This window comes from Podarcis erhardii (genome assembly GCF_964252035.2).
Source record: "Podarcis erhardii genome assembly, chromosome: 8".
Classification (NCBI taxonomy): Eukaryota; Metazoa; Chordata; class Lepidosauria; order Squamata; family Lacertidae; genus Podarcis; species Podarcis erhardii.
Window position 1 is genome coordinate 53,805,675 of NC_138499.1, and position 24,652 is coordinate 53,830,326.

Sequence of the window (24,652 nt, forward strand, 5' to 3'; positions counted from 1 at the left end):
CTGCAGTATCCTGTTCTCACAGTGGCTGGTGAAATGCCTGTGGGAAACCTGCAAGCTTTATATGAGTGCAACAGCACTCTGTCTACCTGTGATTCCTAGCAGCAGGTATCATTTCCATTCCAGTGATTGTACAATTATGTGACTGTGGAAGGTGATCACAGGAATAATACTAACCTACTTTTATTTGTGCAGAGCTCCAAGTTGAGAGCTCTGTGTGTCTTAGATCTTCTCCTCTGAACTTTGTGTATCTCTGAGACCCTGAACATAACATTTTAATGTAAAATTGTGAAGTAGAGCTAGCAAGGGATACAATACTTCATAATTCATGTTAAATTCCCATTTACTTCAGTTGGGTTTGCTATATAGCTTGACATCAGTAGAAGGGCATTTAAAATATATATAGCTTGACATCAGTAGAAGGGCATTTAAAATATATGCAAGAATACAAATATGTCAAACTATACCCTGCTCTATCACTGGAATCTAGAATCTTAAAGAATGTCTGGATTTATAACCATCTTTCAAATACATGTGTAATTTTATATCTTACAAGTCAGTTTCAGAATGTGGAAATATCTCAGTATTCTCAGGAAAATTTGCAAATTGTATTTGAGCAAATAATGATCCAGCAATTGTCAAAACACATTTCTGGAATGGTCAGTAGAGTTTTGTGAAGTGGCCTTTGACATTTAGGGTAGCCTAAAAAGTTATTTTGTTCTGTGAGATACATATAAGATACAAACCATACACCTTGAGATTATCCAACTCCTTATGATAGAACTACAAAACATATCTTTATTATTTACAGATTCAGTGTTTTCCCTCTTGTATTACTTATGCTCCTCCTTCTCCAGAGGTTGGTGGGGGATTCCCCATGTCTACGTTGGCATATCCTTTGCAGTTACAGAACTTGTTGCAGCTGACATTGGCAATGAATCGGTGTTTGCCATTCCTATATGGAGTAAACTCAACACAAGTTTGTGCCTTGTGATTAGCAGCCAGTGTTCCCAGTCTGCAGAAGAGATAAAGGAGAGAGGGTGCATGTGATGATATTTGTACATGCAATGATTTAGGCAAACCACCTTTGGTTGATTGATGAGTTGACCTCTTTGACTACAGGACGTCACAAACGACATTACACACTACATTTAAAGCACATGACCCCCCCCCCTCAAGCAATTCTGAGAATCATAGTGTGTTAAAGGTGCTACGAACTGTAGCCCTTTGAGGGGTGAACTACAATTCCCATAATTCCTTGGGGAAAATCATGTGCTTTAAATGCATGGGATGAACGCAGGCTCAGTGAACATTGTCATTAAAGCTACAGTGTGGAACTTCATAGCTGACAGCAGGAGTGAAGGTGGAAACAGGAACCACAGATAACCTCAAGATGCAAACCAAAACTGTGGATTAACTTACTCAGTAGCGATTGGCTCACCAAACAGTCCATAACCCTCCAAGTGCAGCACACAGTTCTTGAGATCTTCTTTGAGGGGATTAGAGAAGGTGACTTCAGCTGAACATGGTGCATTCAATTTCGGATAGTTTAAAACCTATTTGGAAAAAATGAGCACTTGTTTTTACATTCAGGTAGGTAGCCATGTTGGTCTGATGCAGGCGAAATAAATTTTAAAATTATAACAATTATAAAAAATAAAAAATAGTCTAGCAGCACCTTTTACTTAGTAGGTCTCTAAGGTGCTACTAGACTATTTTTTTATTTTTTTAACTTGTTTTTACATTGTTATACTAATTAGTATATTGCTAATGCTGACCATTAGGTATATTACTGGGTAATCATCCTTAATGGTCAATTGGTGAGTTTTTGCAAGAGATAAGTGTTAGGAAAGGGTATCTTGATGTAGTGATATATCTTGCATGTTTAGAATGGAAAAGGCATCTTAGGAAAGAGAATTGGATTCCACCTTCTCCAGCTAAAGGGAAGTGTATGGCGGGTAAGCAGCCAGTGTTGTGAGGTAGAGCTACCTTGATAGTGCTGGTACAGAGTGAAGATAGGTTATGTGAATTGGTGCTCTTGCTGGTTCATTGTATGGCTTCTGCCCTGTCCCATCCCCATTCAGGTAAGGTGTAGTGATACTGGCAAGAGGAGGGCAATTTCATGGTTCTGCCACACCACATGAGCCACTACTGTTCTCTGTGGGTTTGTGTTTGTGTACACACACACAAAAGATTTGGAGCTTCACACACAGATGAAGGGGATCCGACAGTATAGGGATATGATGTGGAATGGCAGATCTGCTGTTTGGTATGATTTTCTTCTCTCTCTCTCTCTCTCTCTCTCTGTGTGTGTGTGTGTGTAATTTTTAGACCATTTGCTGACCCTTCCCCCTCAGTCAATAAAGACTTCTGAGCAGTTCACACAATATTGAAATATGAACTATTTAGCACCATGAAGACATTAAAAATAAGCAAATGCCACAAAAATATTATATATCTTTTATGCTCTCTCCTCCAAGGTAAACAGATATTGACTTCAGTTATCCTCATGACTTCAGTTATCCGCTTGCCAAATTGCCTGAGACTGCCATTGCTTGTTTACTGTAAGGGCCAAATGATCTTTACCTTTATCTCAATGGGAAGGCTGTCAATCAGGATATCTCTCTCCACCATCATGATTTCTCCCTTAGGCTCTGGCATTGAGACAGCTGCTAGCCTCATAATATTATAATCACAAAGGTGTGATCCATAACTTTCATAGGGTATCTCTATCTTAATCGTCTTCACTGTAAGGCAAAATGTATTGAACATGCTTTTTAGAGTCAGAATTTCCATTCTAGAGAATTTCAAGAATTCCTCTCCATTCTAAGGGTTGGCTTGAGTCTCATCAGTGAGTCATTTTGAGGGAAATTGTGACAAGAGAAACATAAACAATAACATAAAAGTCAAATCATTTGAGCTTTCTGCAACCTGATGTCTTCCAGATGTTTCTGAAAACAATTACTGTCATCCAAGACATGCTAGATGGGGCTTATGGGAATCGTACTTTAGAGAGCACCAGTTTGAGGAAGGTTATTTTGTGAAACATGTTATCGCTTACGGAACCAAATCTAAATGTTCAAGTGATAGATTATTAAATGATTGTCAATAATGTAGAACAAGTGGGTCTGATGCCTGCTGTATAAAGGATGGATGACTCCGTCATAAATTGCAGCCTAAGCAGAGTTGCCTAAATGTAAATTCTATAAATTAGTAGGATTTCTTTACAAGTAATGATTATAGGATCAGAGTGTTAGATGGTGAACATTCTCTAGATCTGATAGAGCTATTTGTTGAAACAAAGAGAAAACTTGAGAGTGTTTTACATGCAATTCCAAAGCAGTTTTTGCATGTTCATGTTTTCCAAGTGAAATTTATATTACCAGAACGTACAGCTAATTTGTGGGAGTGCAATGCTCTTTTTCACTTTATATTTCAGATTAATAGCTCTCAGTAAATGTCACCAAATGGCAGAAGACGGGTCCAAATGCATGATTTCAAATTATCTAAATTTGAATCCTCATTTGCTCTCCAAACATACATTTGGGTACTGCATTACAAAAATCTCAATGTGTTTTTCCAGGTACTCCTAGCATCTGATACGAGATAGGTAAGAGGCTGCTTGATTGTAGCATCGTGTTCATGGAATGCTTGTGGAAATCTTTCCCCAGGAAGGACTGCCTGGCACCTTCATAACATATCTTTTTGTACCAGGCAAAAACATGTGTCTTCTTCCAGGCTTTTGGCTAATTAAACTGAGGCAGCAGGGGGTTGCTGTACACCAGGCATGGCCAAACTTGGCCCGCTAGATGTTTTGGGACTACAATTCCCATCATCCCTGACCACTGGTCCTGTTAGCTAGGGATGATGGGAGTTGTAGTCCCAAAACATGCCTGTTGTATACCAAAACGTTGAGTGTCAGATGAAGATTTTTTAATTGTCCCTGGGCTTTATAATAGATTTTTATTTTAATATGCTGCATTAAGACAGTATATATAAATAAATTAAATAAATAAATAGTTAAAACTTACCTTCTTTGGGGCCAAGTGTAACATGCACACAGTCTTTCCAGATTGGATCCAGTGAACAGCCATTATATATCATTCCCTGAGCACAAAGGTTGAATTTCCTGTCTTTAGCCTCATTCGACAAGTTTTCAAGCATCCACTTTATTTGAACATCTTGACCATAAAGGGGACAATTAGCCATCTTAAATTTCATTGTCACCCCAGTGTCTTTCAAAGTTTTGTTTCTCTGGGATGCTATATCTTTGTCGATTTCAGAATTGGGAGCATTGAGGTATTGAGAATTGATTTTTCTGCAAGCTTTATAGAAGGCTTTTTTCTCTTGCAGAGAACCTGGTTGGGGGCAAATAACATATCTCCAATGATCACTTTTCACTTTACTATATCAACATGTTAAACTTCAGTTATTCTCATTAAAATTGGTCATTACCTAATTCATGCTTGTAAGCATCAGTGACATCCTCACGCAAATCTCCGCCAACACTTTTGGTGCTGATGCATTGCCCACAAGGCCAGATATCACAGTGCAGTTTTGTCTTCTTGCCTCTACCTTGAGAAACCCAGGCTGTACTCCTTGCATTTAGCATACAAAATACATGAGGGCCATCAGAATCAGTATCCACATCTCCATCTCTGATGCTTTTGACCCAGATAGGGCCACTGCACACTAATCCTAAGGTAAACAAAGACAAACATGTTCAATGTTAGTCTGATTGATCACTATCCTAAACTTTAAGAATCCGTATTTATCTTAACAATACAGCTGGCAATCCCTGAGAATCCAGCTTCATCCAAAGAAAGAAAGAAAGAAAGAAAGAAAGAAAGAAAGAAAGAAGAAAGAAAGAAAGAAAGAAAGAAAGAAAGAAAGAAAGAAAGAACCTCCTATGAAAGTTTGTAGGCATGAATAACCAAAATGGTACTCTCCATATATTGGTGGATTCCAACTCCCATCAGCTCCAGCCAGCATCCGCAACATCTGAGGGACACCATACTGGTTATCCATACTGGGAAATGGCTATCATGTTTGCAGTCTAACGTAGTCGTGCAACTTATTACCTGCCAAGCTTAACACTAGCCATATATGACTGCTTTGCTAAATCTCCTGTTTTTGCTGTTGGTATGAGACAAATTCAATTTGTGGGACTAATACTCATATTATGCTGGCTGACAGCATGGAAGCCACTGAAGCACTAACCCTTCCCATGCTGCTGAGTTCCAGACCATATGGTACCTACAATGCAGCTACAGGTTGGACACCTTGCATGTGGACTGGGGCCTACTAATGCAGCCTCACCAGCACTTCAGAGTTTAGAGGAAGAGGCATATTACAATCTGCCATACTAAAGGAGATAATATCCAGCTCTCTTCTCTTTGTCCATCAGTTATTATTTGCGGGTTACTAATAATTTGCAATGCCTTCTTACACATGATTATCTCTAGATTGGGAAAGAGCAGTGCTCTTTTTCTAGAAAAAGAGGTCCCAGAACTCACCATAAATGCCTCCCTTGTTCTCTTATAATGGCAATGGAGCCCACCTGAGAGGTGCCAAAACTGAGTTCCGGTGAGTTTGGGATGGAAAAAAAGCCCTGTAAAAGAGGCTTCATTTACCTTTACTAGTTTCTATAGGTGTCGGATCCAGATATTGCCAGTCACTCATAGCTTGGTTTATGTCTTTTCGGGCCATCCAAGATTCATTCCAGCAATGATGTACCCTGTAGAATACAGAAATTCAGACACTTCCTGTGTCAAAATACAAAGCTAATTCTGAAGAAACCTGATCATTCAGTAATGATTTAGGATAAAAGATCCCATGTTGTATGAAATGCCAGTACAAAGATTGAGTATCATTTAGAAAATGCTTTTGGATTTACATTTATTTATTTAGAATTTTAATTTGACTTTAGGGCTCCAAGAAAGTAACTACTTTTAAAGAAAATGAATGTTTTTATTATTTTACAATGGAGACTGTAGCTGATATAGTGGACATCATCATAAGTGCAGTTATCATTAGCCATACTTGTGAATCCTTGGTCACTCTCATGCTGAAGCTTCTCCAGTTCTCTGATTTTATTCTTCAACAACTCTGTTGTTGCTCACTTACCAGATGTGTTCTTTGCCACTTAAAGTTTTGCCTGTATAGTCATAAACCTCCTGGACGGTGAGAGGATCAACAGCATTCAAAGCGCAATAGAAGCCTGTGACGACTCGGCTTGGGATTCCCAAACATCTCATAACTGTAAACAGATGAAATACCCAAACACTGATATTATATGTTCTGCACACAGACACATACACACTGAGATAGAAAACTTGCCTTCCTAACTCAGCAAAAACCACGTAACTATTTGCAACAAAGCCATAAGTACTCAGGCTACATAGACTTTGGTAGTTCAGGCAACAAACCACCTGCTTATCAAACTGCATGTGTTATTTCCAAGGAAAGCCTAGTCAAGTGTATCTATAGTTGGAAGAGTATGACTCTTTTAACACATATATACCACTGCAACACAGGCTCAGCCCCTAACAGGTTTGCTCCTGTTCAGCGATCCAGTCAGTCTGCCCTCTTCCAGGATGTTGTAAGCCAAGGGTAGCCAAGGAGGTGTCATCACAATGTGGTGTCCCATCATTTTCATACCTCATGGTCAATGAGTTCTTGAATGACACAATATTGGCTAACCTAATAAGGGCTCAAGCAGGGTAATTCAGTTGTTTTTTCTTTTCTAACTGATACTCAACTTCCTATGACTGTTCAACATCACTGAGCATGGCCATTGAGTTTTTTTTGCTCCCTTTGTTTTTAAAGTTTGTACTACTTCATATCATGCAGATACCTTCTTCTTACTTCTCATTGGCCCATCTTGGCTTCAGTCCTGTTTGTGGATAACTATTTAACTTTAATCTGCTTATGCATCATACATTGAAATCACATTGCTTCCCTCAAAGAATCCCGGAAACAGTAGTTTATCCTTCACAGAGCTACAATACCTAGCATCCTTAACAAACTAAAATTCTCAGGATGTTTTGGTGAAAGTAATGTGTTTTAAATGTATGGGTTGCACACAGTCTCAGATTACTATGTTACTTCTATTATGAACAGCCAATGTGTTAGGAAATGATATGACCCAGTGACATATTTGTAAATGGATTCTAAGGCTTTTGTAGTAAGAATTCGCTTCACCCTGATTTCTGTATATTTACTTGACAATCTAACCAGCAGCATATGTCAGCAGCACAGATGGTTTTATAACATCAGGGCAGGAAATAGACTACTGCAGCTTTGGCAATGTGTTTCTGTAACCCCAGACATTTCTGTATATGGCAGACATTTTTTTACTGTCTACTTTTATCTATTATACAAATGGCCAATAATATTCAGCACATCTTACAGTTAATTTCCCAGTTGCTTCAACAATTCATTCATCTTTATCCTGTTTAATGTAAATCTAATGTTCACAGCCTTTTTATATTATTTGAATATTTCCTGTAAAAGTTTTCAAATGCAGCTAGTAAATAAATGAAGTTCTTCCTGGTCTTTGCATTCACTTTTTCTATCATCCCCCACTGGCTATGAAACGCTAAAAAGCATTCCTTTTGCTTTCAGCAGATAACCTACTTTGCCATTGACAAGCTCAAAATAACTCCAAGGCATTCTGCTTTGTCTCAGGATTCATCCAAACCCAATGCCAGGAGTACCCTAGTGGCTAGTAACCTGTGGCCTTTAAAGGTACCAAAATTTGCCATCTAATGAGGTTAATTTAACTACTGCAAATTGGGCTATTCCTGATTCCCTGCTTTAGAGAGAACATGCAGTTATCATGCTAAAGTCAGGTACATTTTGGGAGCACATGGAATCTGCACACTAATGTTCTGCTCAGAAATAGCCATGGTGTTTCAAGCACGCTTGTGCTTAGGGAAAGCCACAGCTCAGTGGTAGAGCACATACTTTTTATGTAAAACTATTTGATCCTTGACATCTCCAGAGAAGTGTAGGGGGAAAGCCCTGTTTGAAGTGTCCCTGAATTAGAGGACCTTACGCATTATATCTTGCGCTGCCCCTTATATACTGAAGCAAGAGAACGGTTTTTGACACCTATAATGATAAGGTCCCCTGGCCAGAATCCTCCTGACATGATTCTATATCTCCTTGCAGACATTGATAAGTATGTGACCTGGCGTGTAGCACTTTTTGCAACTGCCGCCAGGAAAATTAGAAAATATATATATAACCGAGATAGCTATCAACTGTAAAGGAGATAAACTTATTTGACCCCATCTACACCAAGCTGTATTTTTCTCACTAAACTTTGTACATAATTGTCTATTTTATGTGATTTTAGCTTATAAATTTTATTGTCTAATGTTTCAATTTGTATATTAAGGAGTTTCTATAGCTTTGTGCAGATTAGGTGATGTTTTGACAATATAAATGTTTTTAAGTTTTTGTATCAAATTAGTATATATTCTATTGAATGATATTGTATACATTGCAGCAGCCTTTGGCTATAAGCAATAAATTTGACTGACTGACTGTTTGAAATGCAGGAGACCTGCTATCAGTTCATGTCAACAACAATACTGATCCAGCTAGACCAGTGATCTGACTTGACAGACAGCACTTCCTATGTTCCTGGGCATGATGGGGAGCACTGCATACCAAATACTAGGACAATTCAGTCTCACACCATTCCTTGAGAAGACTACCCTCCTGAATTGCAAAATGTATTTTGTTATTATACTTCCTTTCCTCCTTATGTTGCTATACTCTCTGACTTGGTTTTTTGTTCTTTACTAAATGTTCATGTATGGGTGGAAATAGTAGAATCATTGAATTGTTGAGTTGGAAAGGACCACAAGGTTCATCTACTCCAGCCCTCTGCAATTCAAGAATCTTTTGCCCAATGTGGGGCTTGAACCCACAACCCGGAGACTAAGAATCTCATGCTCTACCAACTGACATGAGCTATGTAGAAATAGTAGGATTTCAGCCTTTCTACTCTGTACATTTTTAATAACTAGCATTCTTTTTTAGGGGGGATAGTTCTTTATCTGACATTACTGGGTGTCATCCCACCACACCAAACAGACGCCATTTAAATTTTTGTTGAATTTAGAAGTTGCCATCTGCATCTGAGAAAGCATTTTTCTGTTAGGACCATTCATGCCCCCTACCTGTACACATGACCGAAGCAAAAGTCCCGCAGTACCCATATTTGACAGGCTTGCACTTGCTCTGAAACCACTGGCGGAGGATAAGGGCACTTCCATTCCACATTAAAGGATTGTGTCCCTGCAAGTAGTTATTACTGGGTGGAAGTTTCAGAATGCTTTTCTTCTTATGGCAACAGATCTGAAAAGAAGAAAGGTGCTGGTGCTCAATTTTCAAGAGTGAAAACCTTGCCATACCCATCTTGAACGTTCCACGGAATCAACATACATCACTTCATGCACAATGATCATCCCTATCATAAAAGGCAACAGTATGTGACTAACATATACCTGAAACAATTAATCTTGACCTGGGAGAGATGCATGTAAATGCAATAGATTAAAGCACAAATTCACCTGCTCAGTTCTTATTATACTATACAGCAGGCATACCGTTTTTCAGAGGCCATTGCTCTCTGCTTTTGGCCATGAGAAGATGGACATTCATATAACTATTTACAGAGAATCAGTCATCTACATGTTGTTTTACAAGATTAAAATAAGCAAATCCCAGTTGAAATTGTACAGGCTTTTTTTTTAAAGGGGGGGGTGAGACAAAGAGAAAACAGAGTTTGGATCACATTCAGTTGCTATAGTCAGCCTGAAGTATCAGAACAAGTAATGGTGGTCCCTTTATGGTGGGCAATGGCACATGGTGCTCTGACTTTCCCCCACTCCACAGTAAGTGAATTTAAAATTCACTATACATTACCCTGGTATGTAATACATCATCTGCATGCACAGGACTTTTTATGTGTGTTTGTGTGAAGAAATTAAATTTGACTAAGAGCTGTTTAGACAAAACTCCAGGGAAATTAAAAATAAATAGCAATGCGTACCTCTTTTCTTTTTTAAAAAATATTGCTATTATATTCTATTCATAGAATGCTCAGAAATATTTCCATAGAGCTCCCAATGGTCCTCATCCGGTCACTAATATGTCCATACATTTAGCAATACTGAAGCACAGGGTACATGCATTGCAGGCCATATTCTTCTCTCTCTTCCCACCCCCATCCTGAAACCTCCCTTTGTAGGGTGAGATTTTATATTATTTCATCACTTTCATCTCTTGGCTTCTAATCCTACCATCCAGAACCCTGTTGTTGTTTTTTAATATATATATTTTTTACAAAGTACCCACTCATATAAAATATCAATGGAGTGCATAAAGATACATACAGGTGTAAAACTAAGATACGATAAAAGCAATGCAAAACAATCATAAAAATGACTGGCCCATCTTGGGCGGCAACTAAACAACTGAATAGGCCAGGTAGCATAAAAAGAACTTTGAGAGATATTAGAAAATTGCCAGCAAGGATCTCTGCCAAATCTCTTTTGGAACAGCATTCCACAGCATGGAACCAACAACACCAAATGCTTAGTGTCTAGGAGAAGTCAGATGGGTTTCTGAAACATAGCAGAAAACTATTAGGAATAGAAATTCATATGCTTCTTATTAAAGGTGATTGTGGTGGGTGATTTTTCATATATATTTATATATAAATGTTTGTTGCAGTTCTTATTGCTGCCAGGGATTTAAGAGATATTTATCGGGGCCAGGGAGCTGTCATTTAAGAGATGTACTACTGTTCTCCAATCATCATAACAACCATTTCCCCCACGTTAACAAAGACAGGCACAGTCACGTTTGCAAAGCTGACTATCAGTGGGCAATTTAGCAATTTACATAAGCCAAACACACATTTCCTAGGAATTTCTCTGGGGTTGTGCCTGCTGACAGATTTGTGATGAGCCAGCAGCTAGTAATGACTGGAGAGACAGAGGTAAACCAATGCCAAGAGTGGTTATAGGCAAACATATCCACAAGAGTCAATTAAACGTCCTGTACTCAAACTTTACCATACTGTTCAACACCCTGCTGATGTACGCGGGATCATTGCGACAGGAATAATCCATGCCAGGATCACGAAGGAAGTTTGTACTTGTGTCCAGAATTTTCAGACAAATATCCAGAATGCCATCTTGGAACTAAACACACAAAATATGAGCACTCATTTTGAAGGCATTTGTGACACAAATATTCAGAACAAAAATTTCCCTGTTATAGCAGAGGACAACTACTGGACTGCCAGGAATCTGTAGAACTGGAAATGTGAGGCAACAATCAATCAATCAGTCAATCAATCAATCAATCAATAAATGCAGCTGACATCAAGAAATGTAGATTAGCTAAATATAAGTAGAAATAACTGCTTCTCACTTTGCTTTTCAAGTCTTTGTTGAGTTAGTGCCATTTTTGAAATTTGAACAGGATGGCTTTGCATTAGAGCTAACAACCAATAAATTCCACCCCCCCCCCCATGAAACTTCTAACTGAACTGGTTCGGCAAATAATGATTAAAATGTAAATGAATGTACATGCTGCAAAGCTTCAGTGAAGGTTATTCTTTCATTTTAAGGAAATAATGAAGCAGCAATTGATTTAGGGCAGTTCAGGCAGTTCTCCCCCACAGGGTACTGAGGCAAGGGGGCACATCATCATCATCATCATCATCATCATCATCATCATTATTATTATTATCATCTTAAACCTATATTTATATGGGTACCTACTGAGAATATTCATTAAAAAGCAATTGTACCAAAAGGAATGATTGTGAAAATAAGAAACATTTGCAGCCAAATTTTGTCCTCACTCAGGATGCCATATTACTAAAGGCTATCCTTTAGTAAGAAAGAGACATAAGGTTTATCAAGTTTATTGTGGCTTTTTTCCTATCTGGGGAGCCTTGTCCATTAGATGAATATACAATAAGACACACAAGGATGTATGTACAACAAGGCAAAACACTTACTAGGAAAGATACTCCACTAATTTCACAAAATTGAAGCCACAACCCTAAACACTTTACTCGAGACCAAACCCCATCAAACCCTAAACACTTTACTCGAGACCAAACCCCATCAAACACCGTGGGACTTACTTCTGAGTAAACATGCACAGGGTTTCACTTGCAATTCGGCCCCAAGTTATATAAACTTAAGGGTACAAAAATGAATGCTTCTACCTGTTTTAAAAACACCTGTGTATTTGGAGACCGGGGTAGCTGCTGCCTGGGCAATATTCTTATTTATCTTCCACTGAGGCTTGCAGACAAAGGACTAACTCACAGGCTTGGACTAAGTCAATGAACACACCCTCCATTTGTGAAACTGTGTGTACATGGAAGTAACTATATGGAAGTAACTCCTACTGATTCAGCGGGGCTTACTGCCATGAAAGAGTGTGTGGGAATTTTACTTTTAAATATGCAACACTGGCTACAGCCATTGGATAGAAAGCACTTTATGTACGTCTCTTTTTCCATAGACAATTTGTGTCCAAGAGTATAATTAATCTAATCTAAAGACTAAGGTGAAACTCATAATACATTCAAGAACCATAATCTTGCATTTACCTGTCCAAAATACCATGGATGAGAAGTTACGTGTTTGGGAAGCCCCTGGAATACAATCCCATGCTCATTCAGGACATACTCTTCTCTGTGAGCTTGGTTGTCTAAATAGACAGGGTCATCTGAGAAAACAATATAGACAAGGTCTCTGAACAAGTTCCAATATCAAGGGCAGAATTTTCATAAAATTTACACCAGCTCTGACATACCAGATCAGGCATGAGATTTATATTTTCCCCAGTACAGGCAGTTCATGCATTCAGCTGTGATGAGATCATTTTGTTGCATATGTAAATGACCCCTTATTATCATACCTTTGGGACAGGCCTCTAATATCAAGGATGCTTTAAATATGGCAAACCAATTTGGATCTACATGCTGCAAATGAATCCATCAAATAATGGATAAACAAAATGGCTGCTTTGCAGTACTGCTTTCAATAGCTACAGTTTAAGGAATGGTTCGGTAAAAATATGTCTAATACCAGGCCCGTGTTTTGTTAGCCCAAAAATGAAAAATGAGCAAGGTCCCAGACAAAGAGGACTGGCAGCTTAAGATGTTAGAATATGTAGAACTTGCAGGTCTAGCACATAGAATAAGAGAGCAAGAAGGACATATATTTAAAGAAGAGTGGAAAATGTTTATTGAATACAGTATATGAAAGATAATTGTACACAACTGAAAACGCTGGTGGCATTAAGATGAATTCAACCGTGTAATTAATGTTTGAATGGTGTAAAAATGGAAAACTGACTTGAATGGTTAGAGTAAAATATGCAGGAATGGAAGATATTTAAAATGAACCATGGAAAGAGAAGAAGGGAAGTCATTGGATGTTAATAAGTTTGTAAAATGTTAATTTCAAATTAGGAAAAAATGGGGAAAAAAAATTAAAATTAAATACAAAAAGGTCTAATACCATTTCCAGAGTTTCATTAATCGTATGATACTACCTTGAGTGTGCTAATACAGTAGATTTGTTTCTGTATACAAGCATGTGATGTGTTAACATCCCACGTACTCCCATGCCTAATATCTGCTTATATATATATGTTTTTTCCTGACTCAACTCAAAAGTCTGTCCTCACCACTACTACTACTACTACAGAAATACACATTCTCACAAATTGTCTGTGTCTGTAGGCACTTGCTTAGCAAGACTATCCAGACAAGGAGTTTCTTATTGATTCTTACCAGAACACCAAGGGTTGAAGAGAACATAAAAGTCTCCCAGATGTTGGGTTCTTGCGTGTTCACATGACACAAGACACATATTCAGAGTGTAGTAGCCAATACAGGCACTGGCGGGAGGGAACAGACTGACATGGAGGCTTTGTTCATTATGGAGTTTGTAGCAAGCATTCCAGTGGCTTTGATTTGGACATTTCCCTAAAGGAAAGGTGCTCTTTGTTCCAAGAGATTCGCAGGGTTTCGGACCTGTTTAAGAAAGTTGTTCAAAAAGGAAGTGAACGCAAGAACTGTTTTGCCTAAACTTATTTACAATTGTTGGTGAAAGAATAAAGATGCAAAACTTTATATAGGATTTGTGAGATTAATACGATGCTGAACTTCAAAGAACCATAGGAGAATGAATGAAGATAATGGCTGGCTTCCAAAGATGAGCAAAGATTTGTATCTTTAGAATTAAGGTCCTCTGAAGATCAAAGAATGAACATGATACAATATGTATGGATCTCTTTTTACTAAATTCTGAAAGTAAGTGGTGTCTGTTCTTTTCATTTTTTCTAATAACTGCATGCAATTATATATATATATATATATATATATAGTGGTTTAGTTTGGTTTGGTTTGGCTTTTGTTTTTGTTTTTTGCAATTTCACCCCATACATTCAATGCAATAACAATCCTATGCCTATTTACTTGGGAGTAACCTTGTCTGAAATCACAGAAACTTACTTTGAGTAAACAAGCATAGGCTAAAGCTGCACAAGTCAACACACAGGTTGTTTTTGGCTTACTGAAATATTCAGAAAGGTTATCTATCTGTGTGAGCCATCGAAGTGTATTAAGGGAATTCTATGAATAGTTCCATGAAAATGAATTTTTTTCATGTTCATTCAGTGTTTTCCTTTGACAGAAAAAGCTCTGCAGACCTCTATGAATACGACTCTTTGTCACAACAGTGCCAACATCAGCTAATCCAGAGAAAATAGATATGAAGTAGCTCAAAGATCATCAATCCTGTATGATACATTTTATTTAACAAAATTCACATACCACCTGATTGTAACAAAAGCTCTAAATCGGTGGTACTTAACCATTCGGAATACAGTAAACAGAAGTTCTCCCTAAACACTAAAGCTTTTAACATAAGACCTCTAGTGACTTTATGGAGCACGTTTGTTATCATATAAAAGAATTACCTGTTGCCACCGTGAATGTGATCTTGTCCTTCTCATCATCCCATTCTCGGTTTTGGAAATGCACATAGAACACAAACAGCTGACCTCTTCTCACAATTAGTTTATTAGAACTAAAAAACTGTGTGTGATGGTTGTTGCAGTTCTGAGCACAGTTTAAGTCTACATTTTTCACCTCAAGGACTGCAGGAAAACAAATAATGATGGGACCGATTAATGAATATTTAAAATAATTTTTAAAATACCCCCCCCCAACTTAGCAGCACCATGAGTGATATGGGACTTCCAATATCTCCTCCACTGCTCCATAAATAGTATGGGGCTCTAATATTCTCTGAACACGGATTCTGAGGGTTAGGGGAACTTCAGGAAAAACAAACATATCTGTCTTCTTATACAAGGAACTTCTGAGTCCAACCCAATGAGTGTGCCATAGTTTTGTTTAGCTCTGATGTGAACCTGAGAAGCACATCAGCAACAAGACAGTGGTGGTTAATTAAAATTTCTGAGTTGAATGTGATTAACATAACAGTTTTTATTAGGATGTTGTACTTAGTCTGCAGCAAATTAAAAATCAGAACCAGCCCAACCCCCCGCAATAATCTTTCCAGAAAAATGTTTTTTCATGCCTTCATAACCAGGCACATGTACAGACCCTGCATAACATATGGGTATATATGAGCACCAGCTTTGTGTATCCAGGTCCGACCAAAACATTGTGCGGGGAAGAGAGGGAGGAGAGCTCCCACAAACCCATTCACTGTGACACATTGACAAGCCACACTTTTGAAGATGTGAAGAAGGCTAAGGAAAGCAATAAATATGCACACATTTTTGTTTCTGCGTTAGTTTCATATGTCTCTTTTAATCATTTTCAAACTGCAAGGAATAGACATGTTATTATCCTTAATGAAAAAAGTCCCTTTTTCTGATTTCCACATCCTATTGTAATCCATACAATTATTCCTGGGGGGGGGGGGTATGCTGAGCACCACAAGGTACATCTTGAATCAATTAAGCTAAAGCATATAATGGAACCCAAATGCTTCTTTGAAGGAACACAAGGTTCCATTCTATGCTTTTGCTGTGACAAACACACAAACAAACAAACAAACACACCTGTCTGTCCATCTGTCTCCTCCCCACCCCCTTTCTCTACATGTGGCTATTAGCATTTTTCAAAATTGTCATTTGAATCAACAAACAAAAACTGAGGTGTTGACAAATGAAAGAGAATGCTCTCTTTTCTTGCACTGAAAGGTTGCTCCAGAAGATTAAAATGGATTTCATTATCTTTTATATAGTTTTTCCACGAGGAATTTATTATTTACGACACTTATTACCTTTTGTTTATGAATTTTTGTGGAGCTTAGTGTTAACATATTTTTTAACAAAGTTTTGAGGCTTTGTATAATCCATCCAAGTTTAGCAACAGAAGTAATTAAACAAGACTGAAGTGCACTGTCTGCTTCCTTAGGGGACTACATTATGCTTCTGATTAAGGTGCCCACAAAAGATTATGCCGCAATAAATTTATTATCTTTTAGATGCCATAAGATGTCACCTAAAGGTGCTGTCTCTGCTGCAACATACCACTCAGACTGTTCCCTCAGGAACAGGCTGTTATTCATTGACTGTTAGAAGAAGGTGCATAATACTATACTGTTTTGAGAGATAAAAAGCATCACAGCTTCCCAAGGGGACTCTTCTTCTCTAGAGTGTACAAATTTAATGTCAGCATACATCATACTTTAACTATGTTTCACATCCACTCAGGGTCCTCCAGAGATTATTGGACTACAATTCCCATCATCCCTGACTATTGGTCCTAGAACATCTGAGGGGCCTCAGGTTCCTCACCCTTGTCATGGTTTAAGCTGCTAGACCACTCCATCTAGAAGTTATGTAGCTATATCTCTGCATCTATGTGTGTGTGTTTTTCTATCGTATCCTGGAAATTCCTTGAACAAATGTATGCAATATGCTGCTCTGCTCCATGTGCATTTCAAGGGCTGTTTTAAAAAAGGAAAGATGGCAGGAGACAGAGTTTTATATTTTCACACTCCTCAGGTGCAAAGCTTAACCAGCTTTGATCTTCTTCTACTAATGCTGTGTAATGTCAGGTTTGCAACCCTTTGTACAGAACGATTAGTTTTCTTGTGTAACTGCTCTGCATGAGTCTGGAAATGCTCTGATGAAATCAATCGCGATGTCAATGTAAGGGACATTGCAGGTTAATCATGCATTTACATGCACAGCTTAGTATATAAAGTTCCTATTTGCCATGCACTGCAAGACATTAGCAAATTCTGATCTTAGAGCTGTGCTTCTAATAGTACTGATTCAATGTCACACTGTAGTGATGATGTCTCTCATGCCACCTAACTTTGGCTTCCATTCACTAGAAGACAATATTTTATTTCCTTTAAAAGTATCCGTACTAGATGGAAACACAGCCTATTGCCTCTGATTATACAAACATAACCGGATTTAGGGCCGCACAGCTGGTTCCCCCATACTGGGTGCTATATGTTGTCTTTGTGCTCATTTTAGCACCTTGGCTCTCATCACTTTTTCAATGCAGAAGTGCTAAAGCAGTTGATGGCATTGATAAAATATGCAAAGGATGAAATCTAGTGGTGCTGTTCTGCTGATGGAATGGGAAAGGGGGTGGGTTTTTTTGTTTTGCAAGTCGTCCCCCCCCCAATCTTGCCAGATCTTCTCGTAAAGTTGGACTTCACTAACACTCTAGAGTAGATTTAGAGAAAAGCATGAGGGGGCTGTTTGGGCAAGGGAAATAACCCAAAATTGCATTCCTTCCCATTCCACTGATGGATGCCTTCCATCCGCACAGTAACAACATGGGAAACCACCCATTAAAAATATAATATAAAAAGCCATCAGAACAATATAAAATATTATGACTGCTAAATGTTGAGCTATACATACAGAATGGGATAAGGATGTGAATAATGACAGCCTAAAATTATGTAACAGAAGCAATCTGCATATTTTCTTAAACTTTCTGTATGTTCACTTGTCCATCAGACAACTGGCTGCAACAGCCAGAAACAGAACCTCCATGTTCAAAGAAGGGGAAAACAAATGCCATCATTATTTCTTTTGAGTTTCCTTAGCACATCCAGTTAACTTGAGCTAAATGGACCAATAGTCTGGTTCATGCTAGCAATTTTCATTTCCCTGTGCCTTTGCTATTGACACAATAGCTGCACCAACAAATAACTCAGCAACTCAGCATCCTATTCAATTAGCGTCCAACTGCTGTTCCAAATATTAAACTTACAAAGCACAATGCCATGTCAATTTTCTATTAATATTATGGCAAAACAAACATTTAAGATTGGAACATGAAAGCTCAAATGTAGTTACCTTCCATCACAAGTGGATTTTCAGTAAGTTCTGTTGTTCTGTTGAGAGACACACAATCGTCATCAAAGTTTTTTGATGTTCTCTCAGCCAAATTCAGTTCCATCTAGCAGCATTTATACTCCTAATAAAACAACCCCAAGCCTATCATACATGCAAAGCTACAGTGGTTAGGGTGAGGTTTCACTCAAGTTCCTACTGAAGCTCATAAAACATTCCAGAAAATTATTTTAGAATCCAAGCATTGGTAAGCCAGACTCACCACTGATGTTGAAGCAAGAGAAGAACTGTTTGCTTTCTTGCTGTGGAATTTGTAGCTGCCCAGATAATTGATTGCTTTAAAGAATATGTTTGCTGACATTTATGAGTTCAGTTATGGTATTACATAAGGTCAGTCACACCATTTAATATGTTTGCATCAAACTGTGAAAAGCTTAAGCTTCTTTTGCAATTATCTCCTTATTTTGTTACTTTGTTAGAAGTAAGAGCTTACTTGGCATAAATTCATTTAGTTCACCAGCTGTGAATGATAAACTAAGGATAAGCTGTCATGACCACTTTAGTTCCACCATGAATAGATTTTTCTCAGCAGCCATTTCACTTGAGACATAGAAATGACTCTTGAGAAACTGTAGCCCTGCCAGTCAAATGGAACACCTGATTTCAATGCCACCTTTTAGTGTCACAACCATTTTGTCATTTAATGTTTTTGTGAGGAAAATACTTCCAGGATTTATTTTACTGAGGGAGAGGAGAGACACTAGATGTCTTCTTACAGATTTGGATGAACTGATATTTGGCATTCTGTGCAAATTGCACATCCTTAAATTTAGACAAACCTTCCCTTCCCTTACTTTGAGGAAAATGTACCATCTTCTATATTTTAATTCACTGGAAGTAAACCCTATTCTCTGTGACATTTGGTGCAAATCTGTTAAGAGGAGACATATTTTGGAGATGTGGGGTAGATTTGTTCCCATCAGAGTAAGGTTCACTTTGTCTCCAATTACTACTTGTAGACAAACTGTAAGCATGGAGAATTTTGACAACTCAACTTTGAAATTAGCTGCTCTCTGACATGTTAAGGCAGACAGTTCTTTTCTTCTTTCTAACCTAATGCTTCAGCTCCTGGATGTTATTACTTCTAAAACTGCTTTCTCCTTCAATGATTTCTTCAATATTATCACAGTTCTATCTGTTCAAAGTGAAAACATAACTATTTTTCGGGCTGCTGTATATCTTTACAGTTAAAAGGTTCTTGGCTGAAGCATAAGGATGGTTACTTCATGTTCTTGGAGCCTGAAATGTGGCACATTGGGTTTGGGAAGAGGATTCTGCTGAAAATGTGTGTAAGACAGAAACAGAGGGTGAGGGGTGGAGAATGAGGAAAATTTGAATCAGGCCAGTAAGAGATTGTGTGGTCAAGGCTTTATCCTCACAAAGCAGGACATAAGAATGTAAACTTGTGCTAGCCTTTACTATTGTGGAGGAAGCTGCACTGAATTCCAAGAGGAAGCTGCACTGAATTCATTGGGACCTACTGTTGTGCTGTGAGCTGGTTGAAATGCTGCCTGGAGCTTTCTACTGATTTGCTATGTAGGCATGCACAATACCATAGAAGAATTTCCGGTGCACAAAAAACCCCACCAAAAAACCAGTTTTGGCTCTTTGAAGCCAGCGAGTCTGGGCATTTCCCAGACAGGATTCTTTGATGTTAGATTTTTATGTCATAAAACAAGACAGAAGCTAGTAATATAGTTACAGGGCAAAGCTTGTCCTCTACAACTTTATTTGACTAATACACATATTAAATGAAACAAAGAGAATGTGAGTGAAATGTATACCCTATCATAAATATCCCCCCCCCCCCAATTGCAGTAGAATGCCATCAAACTCAGGTACCTTAGCTTGCTTCCAGGTGGCCCATCTATTGAGCATTTACCCTAACTTGTTTGCACAAAGTTTGAGGGGGAAGGTTAGATGTATTGACCATTTCGGTTAGAGAACCATTTCGGTTAGAGAACCGCAATGCAAAATCTGAAGAAATTCAGATATTTAAGGAGAGCTGCATTTCAGATTGTGTATTACCTTGAGAAGTGCAAATTAGGTGAAGATGGTATACAAACCGAATTCCCCCCCCCCCATCCCTAAGTATAAGACAACTCTCACTGTCATCATACTTCTGGTTATATAGATTGCTTGGCCCATGCTAGCCTTGATATTGCTCCCATCTAAAATGTTAAGGTGAGAGTATGGTGGAGTACACTGAAGACTCTCTGAATGAACATCCAAGCCACTTCACAAGCTTCTATACAAGCACATCCAGGAAACCGATTGAGCTATAGTACCTGCCGCATCTGACTTGCACATTTGGAAGATTATGCAAGTGGACATTTTGCATGAATGCTGTCATGTACGATGAGGGGGCAGAGTCTTATCAACCTTTGTGAGCAGGGTACATTCCAAACTCAGAAACCTCTGTATCGTGACTTGTGCAAGTTATTTCCTCATGCTTCATAAGTAGGTCACATTGTGTAAGCTGGTTAAAGGTGAAAATTAGGACCAAAGATAAGGGACCACAGACCTGGTCCAAAAACATATTGGCCTCAATCCAGGCATTTTGCACCAAGAACAAAGACTATACCTCCCATATACCTTCAAGAGTAGAGTTTGGCTGTAGAACAAGAAAGCAGGGTGGGAGTTTTCCATAATATTCTGCATGCAATAGACCTCTCAAAACTATTGGGTGATAACCTAAGCAGGCTTACATGGAAGTAAATACCAGGTAAATTTACTACTAAATCCTGATAAATGTGCTTGGATGAAGATGATTACATAAAAGTGTGGTTAGACCTGCAACCTTAGATACACAATTCTTCCAGTGGTGACTTTGTTTTGGTGGGCAATCTCGTCAGATGCAACGTGCCATAAACTTTTCAGATATCAGAATCCTAATTTGCAATAATGAAATAGTCGGTCAATTGAATATAAATAACTAGCGGTCATTATTTGCCTAAATCTCATTAACGTTTAATCAAACAAAACATTTTGCTACTTAAAGAAAGCAGTCCTTGTGTCTCTTCATTAAGTAAGAGTGACTATTTCAGAATTACAACGCTGCTAGCCTATTAGGTACAATTTATTCCTTAATAATTGCTGATGAAAATACTAATAATTCTAGTCACATAAACTCCTGACAACAAAATCTGATTCTACTACATGCTATCAGCTGATCCCAAAGCCTTGCATTATGAATGGTGGAGAAAAATTATCTGTTTATTGCTTCTAAAATCATAAAATCTCTTGTGTGTCCTGCCCCTCTTATTTTTCATTCTCAAAACTATAGGGCAGAACTTGCTAATCTGTGTCCCTCAGATGTTATTGGACTACAACTCCCTTCGTTCATGACCGTTGGACATGTTATTTGGGGCTGATGGGACTTGAAGTTGAATAATATCTCAGAGGAATGTTGAAATATTTGGTGCAGATAAGAGAAAATATTTTTGCAACACATGAACTATGGAACGCACTCCCACAGGTGGCAGTGACGGTAACTATTTATACCCCACCCATGGGACGCGGGTGGCGCTGTGGGTTAAACCACAAAGCCTAGGACTTGCCGATCAGAAGGTTGGTGGTTTGAATCCCCGTGACGGGGTGAGCTCCTGTTGCTCGGTCCCTGCTCCTCCCAACCTAGCAGTTCAAAAGCACGTCAAGTGCAAGTAGATAAATAGGTACCACTCTGGTTGGAAGGTAAACGGCGTTTCCGTGCGCTGCTCTGGTTCGCCAGAAGCAGCTTAGTCATGCTGGCCACATGATCCGGAAGCTGTACGCTGGCTCCCTTGGCCAATAAAGCGAGATGAACGCCGCACGGTCACAAGTGGACCTAATGGTCAGGGGTCCCTTTACCCTTTATCTGGATGGGTCTCCCATCTTGTGCTCCACCCTCCAGCTCTGAAGCTTCCTCTCCTTCCGACTCTTGCCTCCTTGCAAATCACTGACATCTCCCCACAAATCACTGACCTCCTCTCTCAAGTCAGACTGCATCCCTCCCCTCCTCCAATACACATTCATCAGTGTCTTGCCCGTCTCTGACACCAGCTCCCCACATACATCTGGTTGGCCTCTGTGAGAACAGTATGCTGGACTGGATGGGCCATTGACCTGATCCATCAGGCTTGTCTTATGTTCTTAATGGAAAGCATTCCATGATTGTATTACATGTAAGAACAATAACAAAGAAAAAAGATTGTTGAATTAACAAGTGTCATTCTACGTCATGTGCTACAACAGTAGCCAGGGAGATGTTCCCAGGAAAACCACAAGCCAGCCTTCTTTGTTATCTATGCTGCAGCACCCAGTTCCCAGGGGAGATATAGTGGTGCAATCAGGAGCACAACAGTTCCAAATTTGGAAGTGGAGGCAGAGGTTATTTATTTATTTATTTTGAAAGAGACTTGGATTTGATGGACCTGACCAAGTCAAACCAATGGGAGCTAGTCCATCTCTACCGACAATGTCATCATTTGTATACACATATGGATATAGGACCTGTATTATAATGATTGAATACTAAATTAGGAGCAGCAGCAGATATAAGGATATTACATGCTTAATCCAGTTTATGTCATTACATTTTCTGCTTGGAAAAATATGAGAGAAATCATTTCTGTATATTTCTGGCATTGTTAGGAAAGAATACAAACGTCCAATCAATTAAATGAGTGACAATGCCGTGTGTGACTGTGTGTTTCTTCTGTCAAAGAGAAAGTCCTGGCATGTTGTAACCTGCATTATTTAATGGCATAAGATCACACAAAAGAAAGGCACAAGGATATACGAGGCCTGGGGTGTTTTTGGTTTTTTTGCCACCTTGCAATGGTTGAAACCATTACGTTATTATAGACTCAAAACAGCCAGTGAAATCTGATGTAGTAATTTTGGTAACATCAGCGTTAAATAGCTTCTAGGCTATTTATTATAATTGGACAATTCTAACTTTAAAAAAAAAACAAGTTAAAAGAAAAGAAAAAGCAGGCTGGCAAAACATCAAAAGAAAGCAGACTTCTCTTAGCAAGAAGAACATGGAGGAGAATGAACAGAGGAAGGGCTTTCGTTCAGCAGTAGAGGGTTGCAGGTTCATTCCCCAGAATCTCCAGGTAGGGATGGGAAAGAGTCACTTTCTGAAGCAGATTTCTATGGTCCTATCACTGGCGGAGGAAGGGGAGTGTGGTGGGTGCAGCCTGCCCTGCCCCGGGTGTCATCCCTGAGGGGGGGGGTGACATTGCCACCCCTATGGGATGCTCGCTGCTTGCCCCGCCCCTGTGGGTGGCTAGCCCCCCCCCCAGGTGCACAGCTAGCTCCTCCTCTGGGTCCTATGAGATTGTTCTATCATTATACCCCTGATCCATCTAGATAGGCAAAGCGGAAATTATTATTATTTGTATTTCTAAGCTGTGCACATAAAAACAATCCACAGACAATGGGCAGCAAAACAATCTACAACATAAAACCAAACTGAGATATCCACACATGATACAAAAGGATGAATGTTTAGGTGACTGGAGACAGAAGGAAAGAGTAGCTAGAAAGCAGATCCTTTTAGATCAAAGTCCTGAAAGCTAATATTAATTTATTTGAGGTCTTCCTTCCTTTCAGACATTCTTTCAAAAATAACCCAGACTGTTTTCTGAGTGGGAAGCCAATTTAGGGGAAATTAAAAATCTTCTTGCAGTTACGTAGCATTTCTCCTGACACACCTCAGCAAAGATGTTTTTGAAATTACTTAATGTAAGAATATAAACATAGAGTCTCTGAGGAAAATCTGAGATCTTCTTCTAGATCATATTCACTGAATTGACCTGTACGCCTTTCTGTGCTAAGTCTAGCAAAGATTCAATGAATAATGCGATGCACCTCCCAATACACATCAGCCTTTGACAGAGTGCATAACGTAAACAAACATTGCACCTTCTGTATTTCACTGTCATTTTGCCCTGCTCCCATTTTTATACCCAAACACACACACACACACACACACACACCCCAACCAAGGATTTTGCTTACTGCCTGCATTTGCTGAAACTCTAAATACTACAATACAGTGGTACCTCGGGTTAAGAACTTAATTCATTCTGGAGGTCCATTCTTAACCTGAAACTGTTCATAACCTGAAGCACCACTTTAGCTAATGGGGCCTCCTGCTGCTGCCACGCTGCCGCAGCTGTGCGATTTC

At 38.9% G+C, this 24,652-nt stretch overlaps 1 protein-coding gene across 1 annotated transcript; it reads right to left on the minus strand.

Moving 5' to 3' along the window:
• Positions 1-775: 775 nt before the first annotated feature.
• On the minus strand, positions 776-18,453 carry LOC309349289 (protein-glutamine gamma-glutamyltransferase 5-like). Its single transcript, XM_081875093.1, has 13 exons — positions 18,421-18,453; positions 15,034-15,213; positions 13,844-14,086; positions 12,653-12,771; positions 11,094-11,222; positions 9,192-9,369; positions 6,124-6,256; positions 5,631-5,734; positions 4,453-4,695; positions 4,029-4,355; positions 2,584-2,744; positions 1,420-1,553; positions 776-1,012 (listed from the first exon to the last, which is right to left on the minus strand). Exons 1-13 carry the CDS (start codon positions 18,425-18,427, stop codon positions 835-837), a joined length of 2,136 nt encoding a protein of 711 aa, XP_081731219.1. The 5' UTR covers positions 18,428-18,453; the 3' UTR covers positions 776-834.
• Between the last annotated feature and the right edge of the window lie 6,199 nt (positions 18,454-24,652).